At 41.3% G+C, this 23,527-nt stretch overlaps 1 protein-coding gene across 1 annotated transcript in view; it reads right to left on the reverse strand.

Annotated features, from left to right (window-relative positions):
• Positions 1 to 5,985: 5,985 nt before the first annotated feature.
• Positions 5,986 to 23,527, reverse strand: part of LOC115159136 (protein FAM163B) — a 39,944-nt gene continuing 22,402 nt past the window's right edge. The window contains exons 2-3 of the mRNA XM_029708572.1: positions 9,065 to 9,180; positions 5,986 to 7,645 (exon numbers count right to left, since the gene is read on the reverse strand). Coding sequence (XP_029564432.1) covers positions 7,244 to 7,645; positions 9,065 to 9,157 — 495 coding nt within the window. The 5' untranslated portion in view covers positions 9,158 to 9,180 and the 3' untranslated portion in view covers positions 5,986 to 7,243. The remainder of the gene's footprint in view (positions 7,646 to 9,064; positions 9,181 to 23,527) is intronic.

The raw sequence follows: 23,527 nt of genomic DNA on the forward strand, positions 1-23,527 counted from the left end.
TAGGCAGGCTCAGGGTAGGCAGAATGGTTAGAACTGGGAAACTAGAAAACAGGAGCAAGCATTAGGCGGGAGCATGGAAACAAAACGCTGGTAGGTTCTACGAACAAAACAAACTGGCAACAGACAAACAAAGAACACAGGTATAAATACACAGGGGATAATGGGAGACACCAGGAGTGGGGTGGAGACAGGAAGGACAGGGGAAACAGATCAGGGCGTGACGCCACCTCTAGGGACGCCACCTCGCGTCCTACTGGGCGCATAGCTGGTTGAGCGGGGTGCCGGCGCTGGAACTCAGAGATGAGGCCTGGGTCCAGGATGTCCCTAGCAGAGACCCAGCACCTCTCCTCTGGGCAATAACCCTCCCAGTCAACCAGGTACTGGAATCTCCTGCCCCTAGTTGAACCTTCAGGAGTCAAAGGGCTGTGAGACATGGTTTTAATTCTAGACACAGGAAAGGTAGGAAGTATACGGAGGGTACAGGGCAACAGAGGACGAACAGCAGAGGGGTTAATGATCTTGGAGCGGGGGGGAAAGGTCTCGGCTTCCGGGAGTGTAGCTGCGGGACTATAGCGACAAGCACAAAGATAGGTGAAACAGATCAAGGCATGACAACTCCGACAATGCTCGTCCTAATATTTATATGTTTCTTAATTCCATTATTTTACTTTTAGATTTGTGTGTATTGTTGTGAATTGTTAGATATTACTGCATTGTTGGAGCTAGGAACACAAAAATTTCACAACACCCACAATAACATCTGCTAAATATGTGTATGTGACCAATAAAATTTGATTTGATTTGATTTAGAGTGGCCAGACGTAAGCCACACCTCAGTAAAAGGCACATGACAGCCTGCTTGGATTTTGCCAAAAGCCACCCATGAGAAACAGATCATGAGAAACAAGAATCTCTGGTCCGATTGAACCTGAATGGCATGAATGCCAAGCGTCTGGAGGAAACCTGGCACAGCTAATCACCTGGTCAATACCATCCCTACGGTGAAGCATGGTGATGGCAGCATCATGCTGTGGGGATCTTTTCAGAGTCAGGGACCGGGAGACTAGTCAGGCTTGAGGGAAAGATGAACGGAGTCTCTGAATGTCCTTGAGTGGCCAAGCCAGAGCCCGGACTTGAACCCGATCAAACATATTTGGAGAGACCTGAAAATAGCTACACTCCCTGTCCAACCTGACAGAGCTTGAGGATCTGCAGAAAAGAATGGGAGAAACTCCCCAAATACAGATGTGTCAAGCTTGTAGCGTTATACCCAAGACGACTCGAGGCTGTAATCACTGACAAAGGTGCTTCAACAAAGTACTAAGTTAAGGGTCTGAATACTTATGTAAATGTGATATTTAAGTTTTTGTATATATATACACATTTGCAAACATTTCTAAAAACCTGTTTTTGCTCTCATTATGGAGTATTGTGTGTAGATTGATGACGATTTAAAAAATAGATTTTTTAGAAGAACAAAAGTGAAGGGGTCTGAATGCTTTTCCGAATGCACTGTATACAATGGTGGTTTACATTTACATTGTTAACAAACAGAGTAAATAAAACAAGCTTATATTTTGGGTTGTGATGGGGTACGACAGTTGAACTAAGTTCCTGAGGAAATATAAGTTATATTCTTCAAGAAAATTATTTTTTAAAATTATTATTGAAACATTATCTTAGGATGGAATATTGTTTTCAAAGAAAAAAACTAAAATGTAGCTGGCTCGCTTGCTAACGTTATGTGTATGATCTTATTATTCGTATCTCAAAGCCATTTTCTTGGCTAGTTATAGCCTAATGTTAGCTATTTAACGTTGAACCTGGTTGGTTAGTTACCTGCAGATTCATACAGGGTAGTAACGTAATGAGTTGGGATTATGGTTCATGGTTTACCTAGCTACATGTCTTAACAAAAGACTCCACTATGCAAGTAATCATTTCGGCTGCGTTCGTAAATTCAGTCTGGCCATCTACTCCGATTTCAGAGCACTCTCGTCTGAGTGTGCCAGAGCGCAGAATAACTGATGAATTTACGAACACTCAACACCCGTTGAATATGGCCAATGTCAGTAAACGTTGGCAAAAAAAGTAATTAAATTGTTCCCAGCAGCACAGTTACAGTCACCAACGCTCTGGATAACATGAAAACAGCCTAACCAGCTCTGCTAGGACGAATAAAATGGTCAGAGTTTGGGTGGCGGCTAAAGTTTAAGAGGGTGTGAACGATGCTCAACAGGTGTAGACAAAGAAGAGCTCTCCAGTAGGTACCAAAACATTCAAAGGTCGTTTTCTCAAAAATGAGGTTACAAGTTTATCAACTTTCAAAGCAGAATTACTTTCCCATTGTTCCTCAAATGATGTACCATTTTATAACCCTGTGTCTGCTTTTATCCAATGTAAAAAACACCATTTCAAATGTTGCTACATAAGCCTGAATCAAGGCGGGTCGGTCACAAATGTGTGCAGTAGAGGGTTCATTTACAACTAAAGAATCTAGCTTTAAGTTACAGTGAATAATGTCTTTATAACAGTCTCAGTGACAAAATCTGATTACAGTCGTTTGAATATGTCAAATTATTGGTCATAGCAGAACAATGTGGATGCATTATAAGGTACTTTTTTACCTCTATGTAACAAAAAGACAAAAAGGAGACAATGACATAATTGGTGTCCTGTCTGTCCATTGTGGTAGGTCTATTTCATTCTTACATGAACCAGGGTCGAGTCATCCTATGAGTAATTGCAGTTCCCTCTGAAATCGCATCATCCGTTTTACTGTGTGAAACACCCCACACTATCCTGACTCAATGCTTTATCGGCAAAATATGTCTCGGGATTCATTCTCACGTCAGTGTCATTTCCAGAAAAAAAAAACATTTTATTTTCATCACTATCATCTCAAAGAGGTGTGACTATAGCACTGGAAATAGACTTTATAGCTGTGGTCTTTACAGAGTACACCCTGAGTTTTTAGGAGATTTCTCCATCACACTTGTAGCAGCATGAGGCCATGTTTCCCATCACTGGTATTCAACTATGTTAGGAAGTGACTTGTTTTATATGCATTTATATATCCATCCAATGTCTGTCATCTTTGATGTCACTTACAGTAACTGTTTACTCCATATTTCATAACTCAATGGACATTATACTTGATGCTGATGAATATGTGATGTTGTATAACTCTGAGTAAATAAGATTTGGGGAGGTCTTTAGGGGGAGGTCCTTAGCCATGTCCATAGTAAATTGCCGTCATTGTAAATAAAAATGGGTTCTTAACTGGCTTGCCTAGTTAAATAAAGGTTAAAGGTTAAAAAATAAAATACAAAAATGAAATTGTAAGAAAATGTATATTTGCTTTCGTTGTAACAACTACTGTAGAGATGTACATAAAATACTAGAGATTTTCACAGACTTTTATTCGTAACCATGTGTTCCTTAGTCATACAGTTGAAACAATGACAGAAACATGTTTTACCATAGAGAGCTGGAAACAACGAAAGTGTATCATAAAATGCAAATACTGAAAAAAAGCAATACTGTAGTTCAGCAAAGAACACCAATACTGTAAAAATAATAATAATAATAAAAAATAAATGTAATATAATCATGTACTTAAACCTGGAATCCTTAATGGTGAAACAACCACGTCCTTTTGCGATATTACAACAACAAAGAGGTTACTGTAAACAACAAACAGTCCTTTCCCCTCGGATATCATTGCACGTGTGATAGAAGAGCACAATATGTACTGAAATTTTCTTAGCATGCTGTGCGAAGCTCCTCAACTCCGCAACAAAAACAATAACAGTGGTGGTGGGGCGGCCAGTGGCGCTGATTCCATCTTTAATATCTGTCTCTCACATACAATTCCTTATGACACTACATTTCCGGTGGGGCTCAGTTTTTAAAAGGAAGAGAAAATATTGAAAGATAATATGTATGCATACATTTATGTATGTACAGTGCATTCGGAAAGTATTCAGACCCCTTGACTTTTTCCACACTTTGTTACATTACAGCCTTATTCTAATATTGATTCAATTGTTTTCTCCCTCATCAATCTACACTCAATACCACATAATGACAAAAACACGTTTTTAGAAATTTTTGCAAATTTATTACAAACAAAAACTGAAACATCACATTTACATAAGTATTCAGACCCTTTACCTACTACATTGTTGAAGCACCTCTCCCTGACGATTACAGCCTCAAGTATTTTGGGGAATGACGCTACAAGTTTGGCACACCTGTATTTGGGGTGTTTCTCCCATTTTTCTCTGCAGATCCTCTCAAGCTCTGTCAGATTGGATGGGGAGCGCCGCTGCACAGCTATTTTCAGTTCTCTCCAGAGATGTTAGATCGGGATCAAGTCTGGGCTGTGGCCGGGCCACTCAAGGACATTCAGAGCTCTGGAGAAGGTTTTCATCAAGGATCTCTCTGTACTTTGCTCCGTTCATCTTTCCCTCGATCCTGACGATTCTCCCAGTCCCTGCTGCTGAAAAACATCCTCCAGCCACCACTCTTTTTCACCGTAAGGATGGTGCCAGGTTTCCTCCAGACGTGATACTTGGCATTCAGGCCAAAGAGTTCAATCTTCGTTTCATCAGACCAGAGAATCTTGTTTCTCATGGTCTGAGAGTCTTTAGCTGCCTTTAGACAAACTCCAAGCGGGCTGTGTTGTGCCTTTTACTGAGGAGTGGCTTCTGTCTGGCACTCTACCATAAATGCCTGATTGGTGAAGTGCTGCTGAGATGGTTGTCCTTCTTGAAGGTTCTCCCATCTACACAGAGGAACTCTGGAGCTCTGTCAGCGTGACCATCGGGTTCTAGGCCACCTCCCTGACCAAGGCCCTTCTCTACCGATTGCTCCAAACTGAGCTGGGGACCAGCTCTAGGAAGAGTCTTGGTGGTTCCAAACTTCTTCCATTTAAGAATAATGGAGGCCACTGTGTTCTTGGGGACCTTCAATGCTGCAGCCATTTTTTGGTACCCTTTCCCAGATCTGTGCTTCGACACAATCCTGTCCCGGAGCTCTACGGACAATTATTTCCACCTCATGACTTGGTTTTTGCTCTGACATGCACTGTCAACTGTGGGACCTTATATAAACAGGTGTGTGCCTTTCCAATCAATTGAATTTATCACAGGTGGACTCCAATCAAGTTGTAGAAACATCTCAAGGATGATCAATAGAAACAGGAAGCACCTGAGCTCTATTTCGAGTCTCATAGCAAAGGATCTGAATACTTACGGAAATAAGGTATTTCTGTTCAAAAGAAAATTATATATTTGCAAAAATGTCTCAAAACCTGTTTTCGCTTCATCATTATGGGGTATTTTGTGTAGATTTGTGTGTAAAAATAATATTTAAGCCATTTTAGAATAAGGCTGTAACGTAACAAAATATGGGAAAGTGAAGGGGTCTGAATACTTTCCGAATGCACTGTATGCGTGACTGTGTGTTTGTTTGCTTGAATGCTCATGACGCAAGAATAGATCAACTAAATATAAAGGCCCATACCGTTCGGACAAATTGTTTAATTTGCTGGGATAAGCAAACAAAAGAACAACCGTGTTCGCTAGTCAACTGGTGGTGGTAAAAGGAAGAAGAAGAAAGAGGCAAAGCATCCAATACCACTGAATGTACAGATGGAGTGAGAGGACAACAACATAAGGGAGCCAATCAGATTCCAGCCCCCACCCCACATTCACTCTGATTTAATCTCTGCAGTAAATAATCTGATAGAAAGAGTGGCCCGTGGGCATAAAAACACAACCGCAGTCTCTCCATCCCCATCCTGACTATACTGTGCACAGAGCACAGTGCTTCCTTCAGTCCTGCTTGCAGAGCTCAGAGAGAACGATCATACTCTCCCAGGCCTCTAAATCGAGTGCAGAGTTCATCCTTCTAGTCCAACAAGGCGAGTGGAGAGGGAGCTAAACCAAGTCCAATCCAATCGAATGAAGATAAACCACAAAACGTTGTTTCGATTTATTAGCCTGTGGATCTCAGATTTTAGACAACACAAGGAATCCGGTGAAAATACCACGATTTGAAACTCCAGTGAACAAGATAACCATAAATGACATAATAAAGTGTATAAAATATCTTTTTTTTTCTCGTCTGTATGGTTTCTCAGCACTCATCAGACATAAATAGTATAGATGCTGTTTCACAATATTCAGTAATGATAACGACTGAAGTAAAACTTAAAAAAAAGGACAACTATTTTCAAAACCCACTTAGCTTGTTTATCCCCACGGGTTAAGCCAACCCTGGACACATTCTGTTTGGTAAATCACATTAATAAATAACTTAACTTAAACGCCCCCCCCTTTAATGTCCTTTTAATGTTATTGCAACCCAATTAGAGTCTACAAAAGTAGGATACCGTGTTGTGTACAGTGCTGGCTAGGATTATTTCCATATATCACTTCCTTGGTATGTAAAACACACACCTCTCATCCTAACTGAATCCACATTAAGATTAAGAACAGAATCCCAATCTCCTGCTTTATGTACAAGAAAAGATCAAGCCATCACCACTGGTTGGTCTTCCATGAGAAGCAGCAAGTCTCTAATGCTCTCGTAGCAACACGGCTCTCTCTCTCCCCCCAAAAAGCTGCATGTAGAAAACAGAGCAGAGGACTCCTTCCCCTACTTTCCAACGCAAGCCTTTTATCTCCTACATTTTTATGGTCTTTGACATGTTGTTCCTCCTCTCTTCCTCCATTTCCAAACCATGATGCGATGGATGAATAATCCATAACTTGGGATGTGATCTGCTCCGGCCCCTTTCTGGTGATCAGGCTGGAGATTGGTGGAGAGACACACTAGTGCGAGTAGCCTCCATAACCCTCCTCCTTATCACCATGGTTTCTTGGTTTCTTTAGCAGCAACTACACAAAGTCTGTTTTTTTTGGTTATTTAAAGGTAGAGTTGATTTGGTGGATTTAAACCAGAAGGTGGTTTAGGTTTAGGGTAATCCAACAGTATGAGTCCAGACAGTGTAGAAACTCTATGGTATTTCAGGGTCAACCTCCTACTGTACCACAGACCAAGCAGAATGAGGAGAGGACAAACTCGCAGATTTATCTTTTCACCAGTTAATGTGTGGTTATAACTGAGCGTAAGAGCGAGGTTCATGGGAGAATCACAGTCCCACTATCTGTCCCCATTGTATTATCCATCGATTTCCATGAGTCCTCAATGCCACCGGGTGGCGCTAATGGCGCTAAACGTCAGTGCTGATGCTGCAGCTGCGGTTGAACATGTCCTTCATAGTGACCGACCGGGTCAGGTTGAGTTTGTGGTAGCTGGGCATTTCTAAGGGCAGGTCCAGGTCGTGCTGCTGGACACTGCGGTAGCTGATGCGGTCGCCGCCGTTCCGCAGTCCGTCCGGGTGCTGCAGGTAGAAGGGCAGCTCATGGTGCGTGCACGACGGGCAGAATGTCTGCGAGCGCGTCAGTTTACGCGCCAACGGCGGTGTGAAGAGGGCGGGGCCGTTGGGGTTGGAGGCGGCGGCCGACGCCGCCACGATGTTGTGATTGGAGTGTACAGGCGGGAGGCGGGACGTCACAGCGAAGTCGGGCTCCTCCTCCTCCGACTCAGACTCCTCCTTCTTACAGCAATAATACTGTCAGGGAGACAAAAAACGAGGAGAACTTCAATATTCACTGCATATCCTTGAGAATAAGAAATCTTCTCCTTCCTACAGCATTAATAAGGTCAGAGAGAGGGAAAGAGGGGAGACTGAGGAGATAAGAACATTAATAATCGCAGCATGTCTATCACTAGGAATAAAAAAAAGTTTTAGGTCTATTTGATCTGTGACCAACCTGGGTCAAACAAGAGCGTCAAATACTTTAAGACTTAAGTCTCTTTTGGAAAGTCCATTACCAACATGAAGAGAAACAATAATTGAAGAGAAACAAAACATTCAGGAGATGATACAAAGAGCAATCCATTAAAATGTACAGCTATAGTACTTGAATGAGATGGCAGGCCTGTTTTAAATCTATGCTGCCTTTATGAAACTGTCTCATGTGGCACACATTGAAGTTTGGTAAGCTGTTACCAAACATTACATTGAGCTATTACACAGCATTACACTGAGAGGGAGTCTGGAAAAGAGAGTAAGCATGCATGAGAGAGAGATGGGAGATTAACCAAGTATTTATACAATTACACTAACATAACTCTGAGAAAAGGAGCTGGATGTCTATCTTTTAGCTGAATGGAATAGGAATGGATGGTTAGTTAATTAAATGTCATCTCTTTCTGACCCACTTACTGTCTTATGGTAATACATTGTAATGGAGAAAAAAATGTCCCAACACACCCCACACTCCCCTACCAGGTTTTACACTATAATTGAAATAAGGTTCCAAACATACCCCCACTCTCCCCTACCCAGTTAAACACACTAAGCCTTTATACCTTATAATGTAAAAAGTGGCCAAATGTATCCCACTCTCCCCTACCCAGTTCTATCTACACACTGAAGGTTTGATGATCACAAAACATCAGATATTCCAGAACCAAAGAACCCTTCTGCATCAAAACATGTAGTCTAGTGAGAGAGTTCTGAACGCTCTGAGAAACAGTCATCCAGCAAGCTGTGTGAGGGGGAACATATCCAAGCCTGTGTGTGCAGCTTGAACATACAAAGGGTGTGTGATGTTGTGATGTCTAACTGCTTACGGAGTGTGTGGCGATTGTGACGTGGAGCTTCCTGTACCACATAGTCTGACCTCGGAGAAGAGGGGAACAGTCCAGAGGGGCACATCTTGATGAAGACATGTTTGCTGAAGCGCGTCAGTGCTAAAGGAAAACTAAATAAAGGCTTTTCAAGTTTAGATTGAATTACATGGTGTGCCATGCCTTTTTGTTTTTGGCTTTCAGTTTTACTGAAGCAGATTATTAAGCACCCAGTCAGAGGTCTCAATCAGAGGTATAGAGTGACCTGATGCTTATTGGGACAGTAACGGTTCAGTGACAGCACATGGTCTGACCACAATGAAGAGAGGACTAGAGGGTTGTAGGAGGGGCTTACCTGCAGCCTACAGTAACACAGTACTGCGATGATGCACAGTAAGATAACTGTAGCTAAAATACCGCCTGTGATGACCACTGTCCCGGCTGTCATTCGAAATCCTCTCCATCAACAGCCTACAGAAAAGAAAGAATGAAAGAGGAGGGGGGGGATAATTGAGTGAGAGAAGAGAGAGAGAGAGAGAGAGAGAAAGGGTGAAGAGATAGATAACGAGGTAGAGCAAGAGAGAGAGAGAGAGAGTGCATTGTGTTCATTAAGTGGATTAACTCTGTGTCATCCCCAGTAACGCTCATTGAATTATCCTTCCTATACATAATCTAGACTTTGTCTCACTGCTTGAAACACAGATAGAGGAGATAAAGAAACAGGAGAATGAGTCGTGGAGGGACAGATAGAGAGAAGGATGAAAGAAATGGGATGAAAGGGGAGGGAGGGAGAGATGGGGAGATTGAAGGGAGATGAATAGAGTGAGACGGAGGGCAAAGAGGTATAAGTGGAAAGACAGAGCGTAGAGCGATTGAGAGGAGTGATAGAGAGGGAAGGGAGGAGAGATGGGAAGACAGCGTGATAGAAAGAAAGAAGGTCAATATAAGCTGTGCGGTGAGGTTGGTTGGTAGGACGGAAAGATGGAAAGATAAAAGGAGAGGGAGAGGATGGGTGGAAAGGTTTTGAGGAGAGAGATGCAGAGATGAGAGTAGAGGGACCGGTTCATAAAAGAGATAGGAAAGGGAAAGGGGGATACCTAGTCAGTTGTACAACTGAATGCATTCAACTGAAATGTGTCTTCTGCATTTAACCCAACCCCTCTGAATCAGAGAGGTGCGGCGGGCTGCCATAATCGACATCCACGTCTTTGGCGCCCGGGGAAATGAGATGGAGAGAAAGAGGTAGAGGTTTCAGGAGAGATGGATGGAGAGCCAGATGGAACTGAGGGATGGAGAGCGAGAGAGAGCAAGAGAGAGAGGTTTGAGGATAGATGGATGAAGAGATGGAGCAGCAAAGTGATGTGTTCTTAACAGAGAGGATGAGAGGGAGCTGTGTGGGAGTAAGGTCACAACCTCTATGACATAATATATTATATGAGTGTGACGAGGACTAAGTCAGGGTCCACTGGGCAGTCAGGGATGGATGACCCCTGAACCCCGAACCTTACATAGAGGTCAATACAGAGACAAATGAAAACAGAAGCGCTGACAAGTATTTTAATCAAAACTGAGAGCCTCTTTGGCAGTGACCTTTGTCCGGGCCATTCAGAAGATTCTAAACTCAGCTTGGGGGGGGGGGGGGTCCACCAGATGCATTAAGTACTGCAGTGCATCTCCTCCTCATGGACTGCACCAGATTTGCCAGTTCTTGCTTTGAGATGTTACCCCACTCTTCCACCAATGCACCTGCCAGTTCCCGGACATTTCTGGGGGGAATGGCCCTAGCCCTCACCCTCCAATCCAACAGGTCCCAGACATGCTCAATGGGATTGAGATCCGGGCTCTTCGCTGGCCATGGCAGAACACTGACATTCCTGTCTTGCAGGAAATCACACACAGAACGAGCAGTATGGCTGGTGGCATTGTCATGCTGGAGGACCATGTCAGGATGAGCCTGCAGGAAGGGTACCACATGAGGGAGGAGGTGGTCTTCCCTGGAACGCACAGCGTTGAGATTGCCTGGAATGACAACAAGCTCAGTCCGATGATGCTGTGACACACCGCCCCAGACCATGACGGACCCTCCACCTCCAAATCGATCCCGCTCCAGAGTACAGGCCTTGGTGTAACGCTCATTCCTTCAACGATAAGTGCGAATCTTACCATCACCCCTGGTGAGACAAAACCGCGACTCGTCAGTGAAGAGCACTTTTTGCTAGTCCTGTCTGGTCCAGCAACGGTGGGTTTGTGCCCATAGGCAACATTGTTGCCGGTGATGTCTGGTGAGGACCTGCCTTACAACAGGCCTACAAGCCCTCAGTCCAGCCTCTCTCAGCCTATTGCGGACAGTCTGAGCACTGATGGAGGGATTGTGCGTTCCTGGTGTATCTTGGGCAGTTGTTGTTCCATCCTGTACCTGTCCCGCAGGTGTGATGTTCGGATGTACCGATCCTGTGCAGGTGTTGTTACACGTGGTCTGCCACTGCGAAGATGATCAGCTATCCGTCCTGTCTCCCTGTAGCGCCGTCTTAGGCGTCTCACAGTACAGATATTGCAATTTATTGCCCTGGCCACATCTGCAGTCCTCTTGCCTCCTTGCAGCATGCCTAAGGCACGTTCACGCAGATGAGCATGGACCCTGGGCATTTTTCTTTTGGTGTTTTTCAGAGTCAGTAGAAAGGCCTCTTTAGTGTCCTAAGTTTTCATAACTGTGACCTTAATTGCCTACCGTCTGTAAGCTGTTAGTGTCTTAACGACCGTTCCACAGGTGCATGTTCATTAATTGTTTATGGTTCATTAAACAAGCATGGGAAACAGTGTTTAAACCATTTACAATGAAGATCTGTGAAGTTATTTGGATTTTTACGAATTATCTTTGAAAGACAGGGTCCTGAAAAAGGGAGGTTTAATTTTTTGCTGAGTTTATAATGGCAACGGTGGTAGTCCAGATATCACATCATAACAACTGAGTTAACAGCTAAAGTAACAACTTAACCAACATACCTTAGCACTGACTGACACACCAATCTGAGACTGCACTCACTGACCTTCCAACCAACCTAACCTCTTTTCTTCTCCTGTCCAGCTACAGTGTGTCTGAGGTCCAATGAGAGAAACCAAGAACCTGTCTTTGCCAAAGGCCCTCTACCTTGTTTGGCCCGACGGATCTGATAAAGTCAATCTAGCAAGCTGTCTACAAACAGCACATACCTACCGGATGGACTCTAATTTGACAAATCTAATTTACAGGTCAAGTCCTCAAATGAAATCAATAGATCTGTGCTAAGAATTGGAAAGAGAAGAAACAGAAGAACAGAAAAGAGAATTTAAAAACAACAGAATAAAAGTTTCATACAGAAAGGACAGAGGGTAGTGTTAAAAAAACATCATAAAAATAGTATTGTACTACAAAATATGACAAATATCTTTGGGTAATATGTCTGTGTGTGTCTCTGGGAGCATTGACCATAGACATAAAACCACTCTATTCTAGTTCTAGTTATATCATTCAATTTATATGGTACTGACTTGGTTGTGCTGACCAGCTAGTTTTGGGTCAATGCGCTTTAACCCAATGAATCCCACCGTAACGTCGGCAGGCTTTCGACTTCTAACCCCTTTTAAACATTTTGTGTTTGGGCTACAGACTTCTGGGTTGTACCATTGGATTAATCTATTTCTTCCATATCCGTTAGTCTGTGTGATTAACGGGGGCTGAGCTAGAGCGGCATTTGTGAGACAAGGGCGGATCCCAAAGGGGCCCGGGGCTTGATCTTTTTACAAAAATGTCTGTTGAGTCTGAATGGTTTGACTGCAAACTATTAAAAGCTATATATGGAAGCTGAGACTCTCACGATGTGTAACATCTTTTGCTCTGATGCTCACAAGCTACACAAGAGTCGTTAGAATTTGAGGGGTTCTTCAACGTGGACAATCATAGGAAATCCGAGGACATAGCGTCTATAATACTGTAATAAGCTAACACAAGTGATTGGGAGATTTTAATACGGTTTTAAATACCTCTATGGACCGTAAAGGAAATCACACTACAAACTATCACCCTCAGGCACTTAGGGAAATCATGAATGTCATGGATATATTGGAATTAGTGGATATATGGAGACTTAATTACCCAGACCTAGTGAGATATACATGGCGGAGGCTCAATCAAGCTAGTCGTCTTGATTACTTTCTTATGTCATTCTCTCTGGCACCAAAAGTTTTAAAAGTGATGAGAGGGGACAGAATGCGGTATATAATTGGTATATATATTACTCTTACAGAATTTCCACGTGGGTGAGGGTACAGTACAGATAGATAGCAATAAAAACTGTACCATAGAGGTTCAGAGTAAGTTAGAGGAAAAACAAAAAGAAAGGGAGGAACTTATTCAAGAAAGATCCAGTGTAATGTATTATAAAAATAAAGCTAACTGGATGGAATATTGGGAAAAATGCAGACCAATTATTTTTCAATCTTCAACATAGAAATGCTACCAAAAACTTTTCACTGAAACTTGTTACAAATGATGGAGTCACTCATGATTCACCGAATTATAATTTGAAAGAGGAAGTAAAGTACTTTAAGGATCCTCTTAAGGATGCGCCCATTTATTTCCATTTTCGCATTAAAATACCCAAATCTAACTGCCTGTAGCTCAGGCCCTTAAGCAAGGATATGCATATTCTTGGTACCATTTGAAAGGAAACACTTTGAAGTTTGTGGAAATGTGAAAGGCATGTAGGAGAATATAACACAATAGATCTGGTAAAGATAATACATAGAAAAACCCAACCGTTCTTTTGTATTTTTTTTTTTACCATAATCTTTGAAATGCAAGAGAAAGGCCATAATGTATTATTCCAGCCCAGGTGCAATTTAGATTTTGGCCACTAGATGGCAGCAGTGTATGTGCAATGTTTTAGACTGATCCAATGAACCATTGCATTTCTGTTCAAAATTTTGTATCAAGACTGCCCAAATGTACCTAATTTGTTTATTAATAACTTTTCATGTTCAAAATTGTGCACTCTCCTCAAACAATAGCATGGTATTCTTTCACTGTAATAGCTACTGTAAATTGGACAGTGCAGTTAGAATAATAAGAATTTAAGCTATCTGCCAATATTAGATATGTCTATGTCCTGGGAAATGTTCTTGTTACTTACAACTTCATGCTAATCACATTAGCCTACGTTAGCTCAACCGTCCTCTGGATGGGACACCGATCCCAAAGCAGTTAATGTTTTCCCTTCAGTCTCCTCCATCTCCACTAACCGAAGCTAATTGTATGGATTATTTTCCTATTAACAATGTAAAATTAACATCTGTACAGAAAGACTCATGTGAAGGCCAAATTATAGAGGAGGAACTTCATGATGCAATTAAAGTCCGGGAAAACTCCAGGGCTGGATGGCATACCAGTGGAAGTATACCAAACGTTTTTTTGATATACTCAGAGGACCATTATTAGCATGTTTTAACCACTCCTATATTAACAGAAGATTATCAGACACGCAACAAGAAGGTCGGATTTAATTATTATTGAAACAGGATCCAAGTGGTGTATATAAAGATCCAGTCCATTTAAAAAATTGGAGGCCTCTTACACTTCAGTGTTGTGATGCAGAAATTCTAGCTAAATGCTTAGCGCATACAATTGAAAAGGTTTTGTCTGATATTATTCATTCTAATCAGACAGGTTTTTTACATGGACGATACATTGGAGATAATATAGGACAAGTACTGGAAACAATAGAATACTATGAAATATCGGGGAATCCAGGCCTGGTTTTCATAGCTGACTTTGAAAAGGCTTTTGATAAAGTACGGCTGGAGTTCATATATAAATGCCTGGAATGTTTCAATTTTTGAGAATCACTTATAAAATGGGTTAAAGTTATGTATAGTAAAGCTAGATGTAAAATAGTAAATAATGGCTACATCTCAGAAAGTTTTCAACTGTTAAGAGGAGTAAAACAAGGTTGTCCACTATCAGCATATCTATTTATTATTGCCATTGAAATGTTAGCTGTTAAAATTAGATCCAACAATAATATTAAGGGATTAGAAATCCATGGTTTAAAAACAATTAGAATCCCTCCACAGCCCCATAGAGGATCTAGATAATTTTTCTAACCTCTCTGGATTTAAACCAAAGTGTACTATATTACATGTTGGATCACAAAAAAACGCAACTTTTACATTACTGTGTAATTTACCAATAAAATGGTCTGATGGGTATGTGGACATATTCAGTATACATATCCCGAAAGAAAGAAATGATCTCACTCTAATAAATTTTAATAAAAAGTTTGCAAAAATAGATAAGATCTTGCTACCATGGAAAGGAAAATACCTGTCTATTTTTGGAAAAATCACCCTGATTAACTTTTTAGTCATATCACGGTTTACCTATTTGCTTATGGTTTTGCCTACACCTAGCGACCTGCTTTTTAAATTATATGAGCAAAAGATATTCCATTTTGTTTGGAATGGCAAGCCAGACAAAATTAAAAGGGCCTATTTATATAATAAATATGAATTTGTAGGGCAGAAATTATTAAATATTAAAGCATTAGACCTCTCACTAAAGGCATCAGTCATACAAATGTTATACTTAAATCCAAAATGGTTCTCTAGTAAATTAGTAAGAATGTATCACCCCATGTTCAAGAATGGCATTTTTCCTCTTTATTCAGATTACAACCGGTCACTTTCGGTTATTTGAAAACTAAATAATCTCCAAAATATTGTTAATTTTTAAACAAGCCATAGGTTGCAATTTCAGTTTAATCCAAATGAAAAGACAGAACAAATAATACAACAAATATTGTAGTTAAACTCAAATATACTAATTAATAAAAAATAAGTATTTTTCGATAAAAAAGGTATAATCTTTGTAAATGATATCATAAATAGGACTGGTAGAATTATGTCACACATGCAGCTAGCACAGACTTGTGGAAATGTCTGCTCTACCCAAAATTACAACCAACTAATGGCAGCATTAGCACAAAAATAGAAGAGGCAAGTGGAAGGGGGAAAAGTAAGGAACTTGTCTGTCGGCCCTGCATTAAAGACCAAAAATGGTTCAAGAAAGTTGTGATAAATAAAAATACATACTAGTTTCATTTAAGGACCAAAACAATGACAGCTGTGTCATATAAATTGCAAAATAGTTCAGAAGAGATTTTCGATGTACCGATTCCATGGCACATGGTCTATGAATGGTTTATGAATGGTTTATGATAAAACGCCTGATTCAAAACACAAAAATAAATTTTTATTCTATTTTTTATGCATTTTTTATTTAACCTTTTTTTAACTAGGCAAGTCAGTTAAGAACAAATTATTATTTTCAATGACAGCCAAACCCGGACGACGCTGGGCCAATTGTGCACCGCACTATGGGATTCCCAATCATGGCCGGATGTGATGCAACCTGGATTTACATTTAAATTATTATAAAAAATTATTGCAACCAATAGAATGTTATATATATGTTGGATACAATCTTCCCAGCTCTGCAGATTTTTCTGCGAGGAGGCAGGGTCATTAGATCATTTATTTTGGTACTGCCCATAGGTAGTTCGTTTTTGGTCACAGGTCCAGGAATGGCTGAAGAATTGCAACATTTGCCTAGAACTAACACTGCAGATAGCAATACTGGGTGATTTAAAAAGTCAGTCAATCTATCAATAATGTAATATTATTTTAGCAAAGATGTTTATCTTTAATTTACAATCTGTAGAAACTATGAGAATAGAAAGGTTCAGCACTTTTGTGAAGCATCACAGCACAGTTGAAAAATATATGGCAAATGGGCCGAAACAACACCCGTGCCAATATTTTCTCCAAACACTGGCTTCTCGGGCATATCCCTTAACTCCAAACTCCACACAGTTATCACATTTCCCAGTGAGCAAACAATTTCTATACTTACAGCATTCATATAAATTCATTTTTATCAGGTTTTTGTTTTGGCAGACCTTATTTTTGTTAGTGAAATTTGTCAATAAAACTCATGAATGCAACTATTTATGTCAAATTGTTTTGTGTTCTACTTATAGTCCTGGTTGTCCTGAAAAGAAGATGGTAAAACACTACATTGTGAGGCTAAATATAAGGGCTGGACATGCAGATAAATTAAAGTCCTGGGGTCTCAGGACTGATAGGTTTAACCTCTGTGTCACACCCTGATCTGTTTCACCTGTCCTTGTGCTTGTCACCCATTTTCCCCATTATCCCCTGGGTATTTATACCTGTGTTTTCTGTCTGTATGTGCCAGTTCGTCTTGTTTTGTCAAGTCAACTAGCACGTTACTCCGTGCGCCTGCTTTTTCATTTTCGCCGGTTTTTTTCTAGTCCTCCCGGTTTTGACCCTTGCCTGCCTTCACTCTGAACCCGCCTGCCTGACCATACTACCTGCCCTGACCTCGAGCCTGCCTGCCACTCTGTACCTCCTGGACTCTGACCTTGTTATGATCTTTTGCCTGTCCACGACCATTCTCTTGCCTGCCCCTTGGATACTAATAAACATCAGAGACTCGAACCATCTGCCTCCCGTGTCTGCATCTGGGTCTCACCCTGTGCCCTTATACTCTGACCTGTGGCTAATTATGTTGCGGGTGCTAAATTACCCAAACCTTACACAGACCAGGAAAATCTGATCAGACTCCCACTCACAGAAGATTGAGGAAGCTACCAATGCAAATACCTTTTCCCTCAGTCTTCTGTGAGTAGGGGGTCTGATCAAATTTTCCTGGTCCGTGGGGGTTTGGGGTAATTTAGCACATGTACAGTATGTGCCATAATCACACAAACCACGTGCACGCGCAAGGAGAGCCACAGCGCTGTGGAGGCCGAACCCCTAGTGTCCCCTAGGGATGACCTAATGATAGTGTGCGAGAGATGTGTTGCCGTAACACGACGTGCCGCGTTCATTATTTACCACAGACACACTGGAAGGCGTGTCAGCAGAAAAACATAAGGAGTGTCCCGCCACAAACTACAGGAGACACACCATTGTTCAACAATGGAGAAATCTTGTTGGCTCAGCTCCTGTGTGTCTTATGGAATAACAGATGTTAGGGGTGGTGTTGTGTACAGTACACACACACACACAATGCAGACATGCTCGCAGGTACACACAGTGGTACAGAGACAGAGACACACTCAAAAACAGACAATAGACACACACACACCTCTCTCTCCCCCTCCTTCTCCTCCCCCTCTCTATCCCTCTTTCTCACTCTCTTCTACACCCAAACTGACATACAGTAGTTCTAGCTCTAACGCACACAGACAGTGGGTCGGAAGGAATAAGTTGGTACGTTAATGAAACATGGCACAAACCACAATAGGAGTCTTGCCAATTACTTTCGACCATCATAAAGTTGAAAAGGGAGAGAGAGAGAGAATACACGGGGGGGTGAAAGACACGCACCGGGAAATAGGGATACTACCACAGAGGCTGATTCAACAAGCTAGCTCAGAGAAGTCAAATAATTAACTACAAGTGTTCTCACTCCTATAACGTTCTTTATTTTTAACGGTGACAACCTAATCTCGTCCAACGGCCGTCTCTCTCTCTCTCTCTCTCTGATGAACCGTCTGGTTTCACGGCGCCTCAGAACGGGACTTGACTGGAAGTCTCTAGCTAGCCTATGCGGATTCGCCAGAAAACGCTAGCATTCGGCTTTCCCCTGGAAAAACTGAAGTGGGAACTCCGCTCAGGCATCTTTCTACGGCTGCTACGTTAGGTTAGTCTATTTTCCTGGCTACCCATGAAAACTCATTTTATTCATCATTAGCTTTGATACTCTGATTGGTTAGAGATGATCCAATCGCTGATGATTTTGCTCTGTACAACACCCCTCATTTTGACATCGCCACAATCCACTTCAACGATTGTAGTCTGACTGAATTATGTAGCCAACGATAGAGCAGTGGAAGAATTCAGTTAGTCTATAGCGTCGGGCAATTAGTCTATAGCAGGAGCATACGAAACAATCGCTGGTTTTAATTGGCTGATCTCTCAGTCCATCGCCATCTAGAATTTGAGATCAAACCAGATGTGATGTGTTCAAGAAACATGGCTTAGACCACATCTTGATTTTATTATTCCTGGTTATTGCTCAATCAGATCTGATAGATCAATTGGACAGGGTGGGTGGTTGTGCTACATTCATAAGGGAAGGTCTTGTATATCATAATATACCTGTCCCATCTGAATATGAATGTGTGATGGTGGAAATCTACAGTCCAAGTAGTAATATTAAGTTAAAAAAAAAATTACAACCCAACTATCTGTAGCAATGTTTGGGGAAATATCAAGAGACATGGTGCGGCGGCTTTAATGCACAGAATAGTTTATGGGGAAGCACACATACAGATGCTAATGATACTATTGTGGAAGATAGGATGGAAACAAGAGCATCAGTATGTCTTAACGATGGATGTGGTACAAGAGTTGATGTTGTTAGAGGGGTTACATACTGCCTGGACCTCACAATGGCTTCTAACTCTATAGCATCTATGTGTGAATGGAATGTAATGAATGATTCTGTTGGATCATTTCCTGATTTTGTGTACCGTGAACCTTGATGTTACTATTCCAGATAGGGTACCGTTCAGAAGATAGTGCTTTCATAAAGCAGACTGGGAAAAGTTTGGTGATCATTACTTAAAAGTCTGTTGGAGAGTTGTCTTTAGAGAGGCCGGTTGATGTTTGTGCTGCCTCTGGGATCTCTCTGATTTTGAGTGCTGCGAATTCATATGTACCAGTGAGTGAAGTGGGTGAGAAAAAGAAGATGGTTCCTTGTTGGACTGAAGAGTGCACTGCGGCTATTCGAGAAAGATATAGGGCTTACAGAAGAATATGACTCCGAAAAATCTAGTTGATTTTGAAAGGAAGAGAGCTTTAGTACATAGGGTCATTACGTCTGTCAAGAGCAATGCATGGAGACAGTTCTGCTCTACAATAGGCAGGGGTACTGAGCTGTGGGATGTATGGTCTATATTGAAGAAGATTACTGGAAGAAACAAGTCCCCTTGAATTACAGTTTTGGTTGTGGGTCAAAAAAGACCCTAACTGATGAAGAAAAAGCTGACTTGTTGGGAAGACATTTGCTAGGGTACATAGCGGTGTTATTTTGGATGCAGTACATAAGCAATGCAGGTGTGCGATTTGGAATGTTCATGTCTATAAGAAAAGGGATACTGTTGACTCTTCTTTGGAGTCTGGTTTCACTATACATGAGATGCAATCAGCCTTAATAGGCTGTGGATATACAGCCTCAGGTCATAATCAGTTGTGCTAAGTAATGTTTAAGCATCTTTTTTTAATTGTTTTATTTTTTTAACTAGGAAAGTCAGTTAAGAACAAATTCTTATTTACAACAACGGCCTAGGAACTGCCTTGTTCAGGGGGCAGAACAACAGATCTTTACCTTGTCAGCTCAGAGGATTCGATCTAGCAACCTTTCGGTTATTGGCCCAACGCTCTAACCACCAGGCTACCTGCCACCCCGCTCATCTACCTGATGAGGTCATACATGTTCTCTTGAGATTATTTAATACGTTTTGTAGTGAGGGGGTTATAGCTTCTGGTTGGAAACGTCCGGTAATATTACCTTTTGTAAAGCCTGGTAAGGACCCTCCATGTGCTGATAGTTACAGACCAATAGCACTGACCTCTAACTTGTGTAAACTGATGGAAAAGATTGTCATATTTCCTGGAACATTAAGGTTTATTGAGTCAATGTCAACGTGGATAGCGTAAAGATAGATCTACTTTGGATGCATTAGTAAAGGTGAGCAATGAAGTTGAAAAAAAACTCTGAAAGAAGTGATGGCTACTGTCTTTTTTTACATTGAAAATGCTCATGACACTGTGTGGAGAGAAGGCCTACTGATTAAGATGGAAATACTTGGTATTGGTGGGAGATTATATAACTGGGTTTGGCCTTCTTATTTAATCTAGGGTTGCTACCCAAGCCGGCTGGTCAATCTTTCTATCCATTTCATCTGATGCCTATGGAGTAGACACTGGAAGTCCTCAAGGCAGTGCTATCAGTCCTATTTTGTTCAACATTATGATTAACAATGTGTTTTCAATGTAGGTAGGGGTATTGGGGCTTCCCTATATGCTGATGGAGATATTTGGAAGAGGGGAAGGAATGTCTCTCATGTGATCAAATCTATTCAACAAGCTATAGTGGATGTTGAAAGATGTATGTTCATCTTGAAGAATAAAGTCGCTGATAATATACAGTTGTTTCTGTATGGACAGCCTATGGGGAGGGTTTCTAAGTACACATAATTGGGTCTATGATTCAATGAGTGATATACTGTATATGGAAAGATCATGTCATACATTTTGAAACAAAGTGTAAGAAAGTGGTGAATCTTATGCGCTCGGTCTCTGGATATGAATGGGGTGTTGATAGATAATCGTTGATGGATATTTATAGAGCTCTGATCAGGACAATTTATTACGGGTGTATAGTTTATGGAACACTGAAGTGAATGGTCATTGAGGTTGGACAGGGTTTGGAAGGGATTTTGGGGATGGGGAGGGTATATTAGAAGTTAGTAGGACTCTTTTTATTTTCTCAGAAGTACTGAGTTAGGTAGGAGGATTTAGAAATGTTGTAAACTGTGATTGACCACACACTCCAGCACAGTAGGTGGTGGCATGCACCTTTAACGTTTGTTTGCGGACCGCCATTATCAGTGGCGGTTCTAGACCATTTCAACTGGGGGGGCCAAGCTGGGGCCAGTTGTACTGTTAGAGGGGCCAGTTACATTAGGCGTTATTGTTGTCATATCGTTTTCTTCACTGCATTGCAGGCATTAGTTATGTAAAAATTATTTCATACTCTACATTTAGGGGGGCCACAAGGGTGTCCAAAATCGTTGTCACAGGGGCACTGGCCCCCCCAGAACCGCTAGTGGCCATTATATCATAGAAGAAGAAGATTTGAACAAGGAAGTGAGTTCAGAAAATTTGAAAGTACGCATCCTAGAAATAGTTTTCCCATATTAATTTTATACGCCCAAACTCAGAATCCTTTCAGCTTTCCAAAAATAATATGGTCAATTTGATATAAGATTGATTTTGATTGCAGATTTTCAACATTTTTCTAAGTCCCATCTAATACAGCTGTAGCGGACTCACTCCCTCTCCTGCCTCAATTTAAACCACACCCCTTTCAAGTTCCACTTTGCTGCACAGTGTCACTAGGCTATATGAGCCCGCAATTCGAGTTTGGGGACGAGGTTAGTGACAACCCAACAACTTGAATGTTCTTGGCTTGGCTGTCTCTTCATTCTGTAAGGACAATGTGCATAGAAAGTACACAATTCAGCCTCACCGTACAAACCTCCCTGAGCTCTATCTTACCAAGAACCCACCTAATGTACCATAAAGTGCCAGAAGAAATGGTGCTATAACCAAACAGGTTTTCAATGGCTTGGTTCACCCTCAAAAAGGTCATATAGGACCGCAAAGTACTCTTATTTTTAGCAGTGCACACCTAAGCATAAGAGACCATTCGTTAGCCTTACAGAGTCACCTCCAGTCCATGTCAATAGTAAATAAATCCAATCATAACAGTAGAGATGTACTGTAAAACCTTTCGTTGTACTGTACGGATTTTAATTGATGCAACTCCTTATTTTTCCCTCCACTGAATCGGCTCAAATAAGAGAATAATTCTAAAGTTATTTGTAGGACAGAGAGATACACTAATTTCCTGAACACATGAATGACAATGGAGGGGGAAAGGAATGGATTGGACATCCTTGCCTGCATCCCAAATGGCACCCTATTCCTAAAGGGCTCTGGTCAAAAGTATTGCACTATATAGAGAATAGGGTCCCATTTGGGACACAACCTTATGTTGGACCGACCTATACTGCACTGCATAACCCTTCTCTAGGCACCATCTAACCAAATAGCATTAGTAAATGATAGATAGGCTTTGTCGTTATGCCTTTAAATGTAGAAACATTAAGACATTTCAAAATGGATGGAACATATTCTTGATTTTTTTTTCACCTGTTTTTTCACCTGTTCAGACCTTCAAGTAGATTTATTCCGGGATATTAGGCAGCCTTTTTGCGTTACGCTTTCAGTTTTTATTACAGAGAGAAATTGAGTTACTTGAGGATGGTGATATCTAAAAAGTAATCGCAGCTGAGCACATGACTGACCAGGTAAAAAACCCTTGGATCAGCGGCACACAGAAACTGAGATTTCCTGATTGCATGAAAAATAAATGCTGTCGCTACTTCGCCTCCAAACCAAGTTGCATGAACCGTGGAGCCGACTGAAGTTGGAAATAAAAATTAACCAACACTTTTTACTTTAAAGATCAATCTTTACATTATGCTGGCCTTTGAAATATTTCAATAAGTCCCAGTATATAGGCCTACTGACCTAGGTAAGGAATCACAAAGCAGCCAGCGTCCTTGTTGTACCGTATGACTAAAATCAATAAAAAGCTTTTCCCTGAAATATTCAGACTCTAAACGGACACTTCTTAGAGTCTGGGCATGGAGATGTTCTAATAAAAGCCTGTCAATGCAATCTATTATAAACTACCCACTTTCCCTCCTTCAAAGACACTTCTCCCATCTTTTGTCTTTTTTTTCTTAACCCCCTTCATTTTCTTCTTCAAGGACACCATGCCATCTCCCTGACACCTGTCCCTCTGCTCTGACAGACTACAATTAGAACATATTTTCAATGCTTTGAACCTCAGCGCTTTCATGAGCATTAGTCCACATTGTGTCTCTCCTTTCATCTACGT

This window comes from Salmo trutta, chromosome 23 (genome assembly GCF_901001165.1).
Source record: "Salmo trutta chromosome 23, fSalTru1.1, whole genome shotgun sequence".
NCBI lineage: Eukaryota > Metazoa > Chordata > Actinopteri > Salmoniformes > Salmonidae > Salmo > Salmo trutta.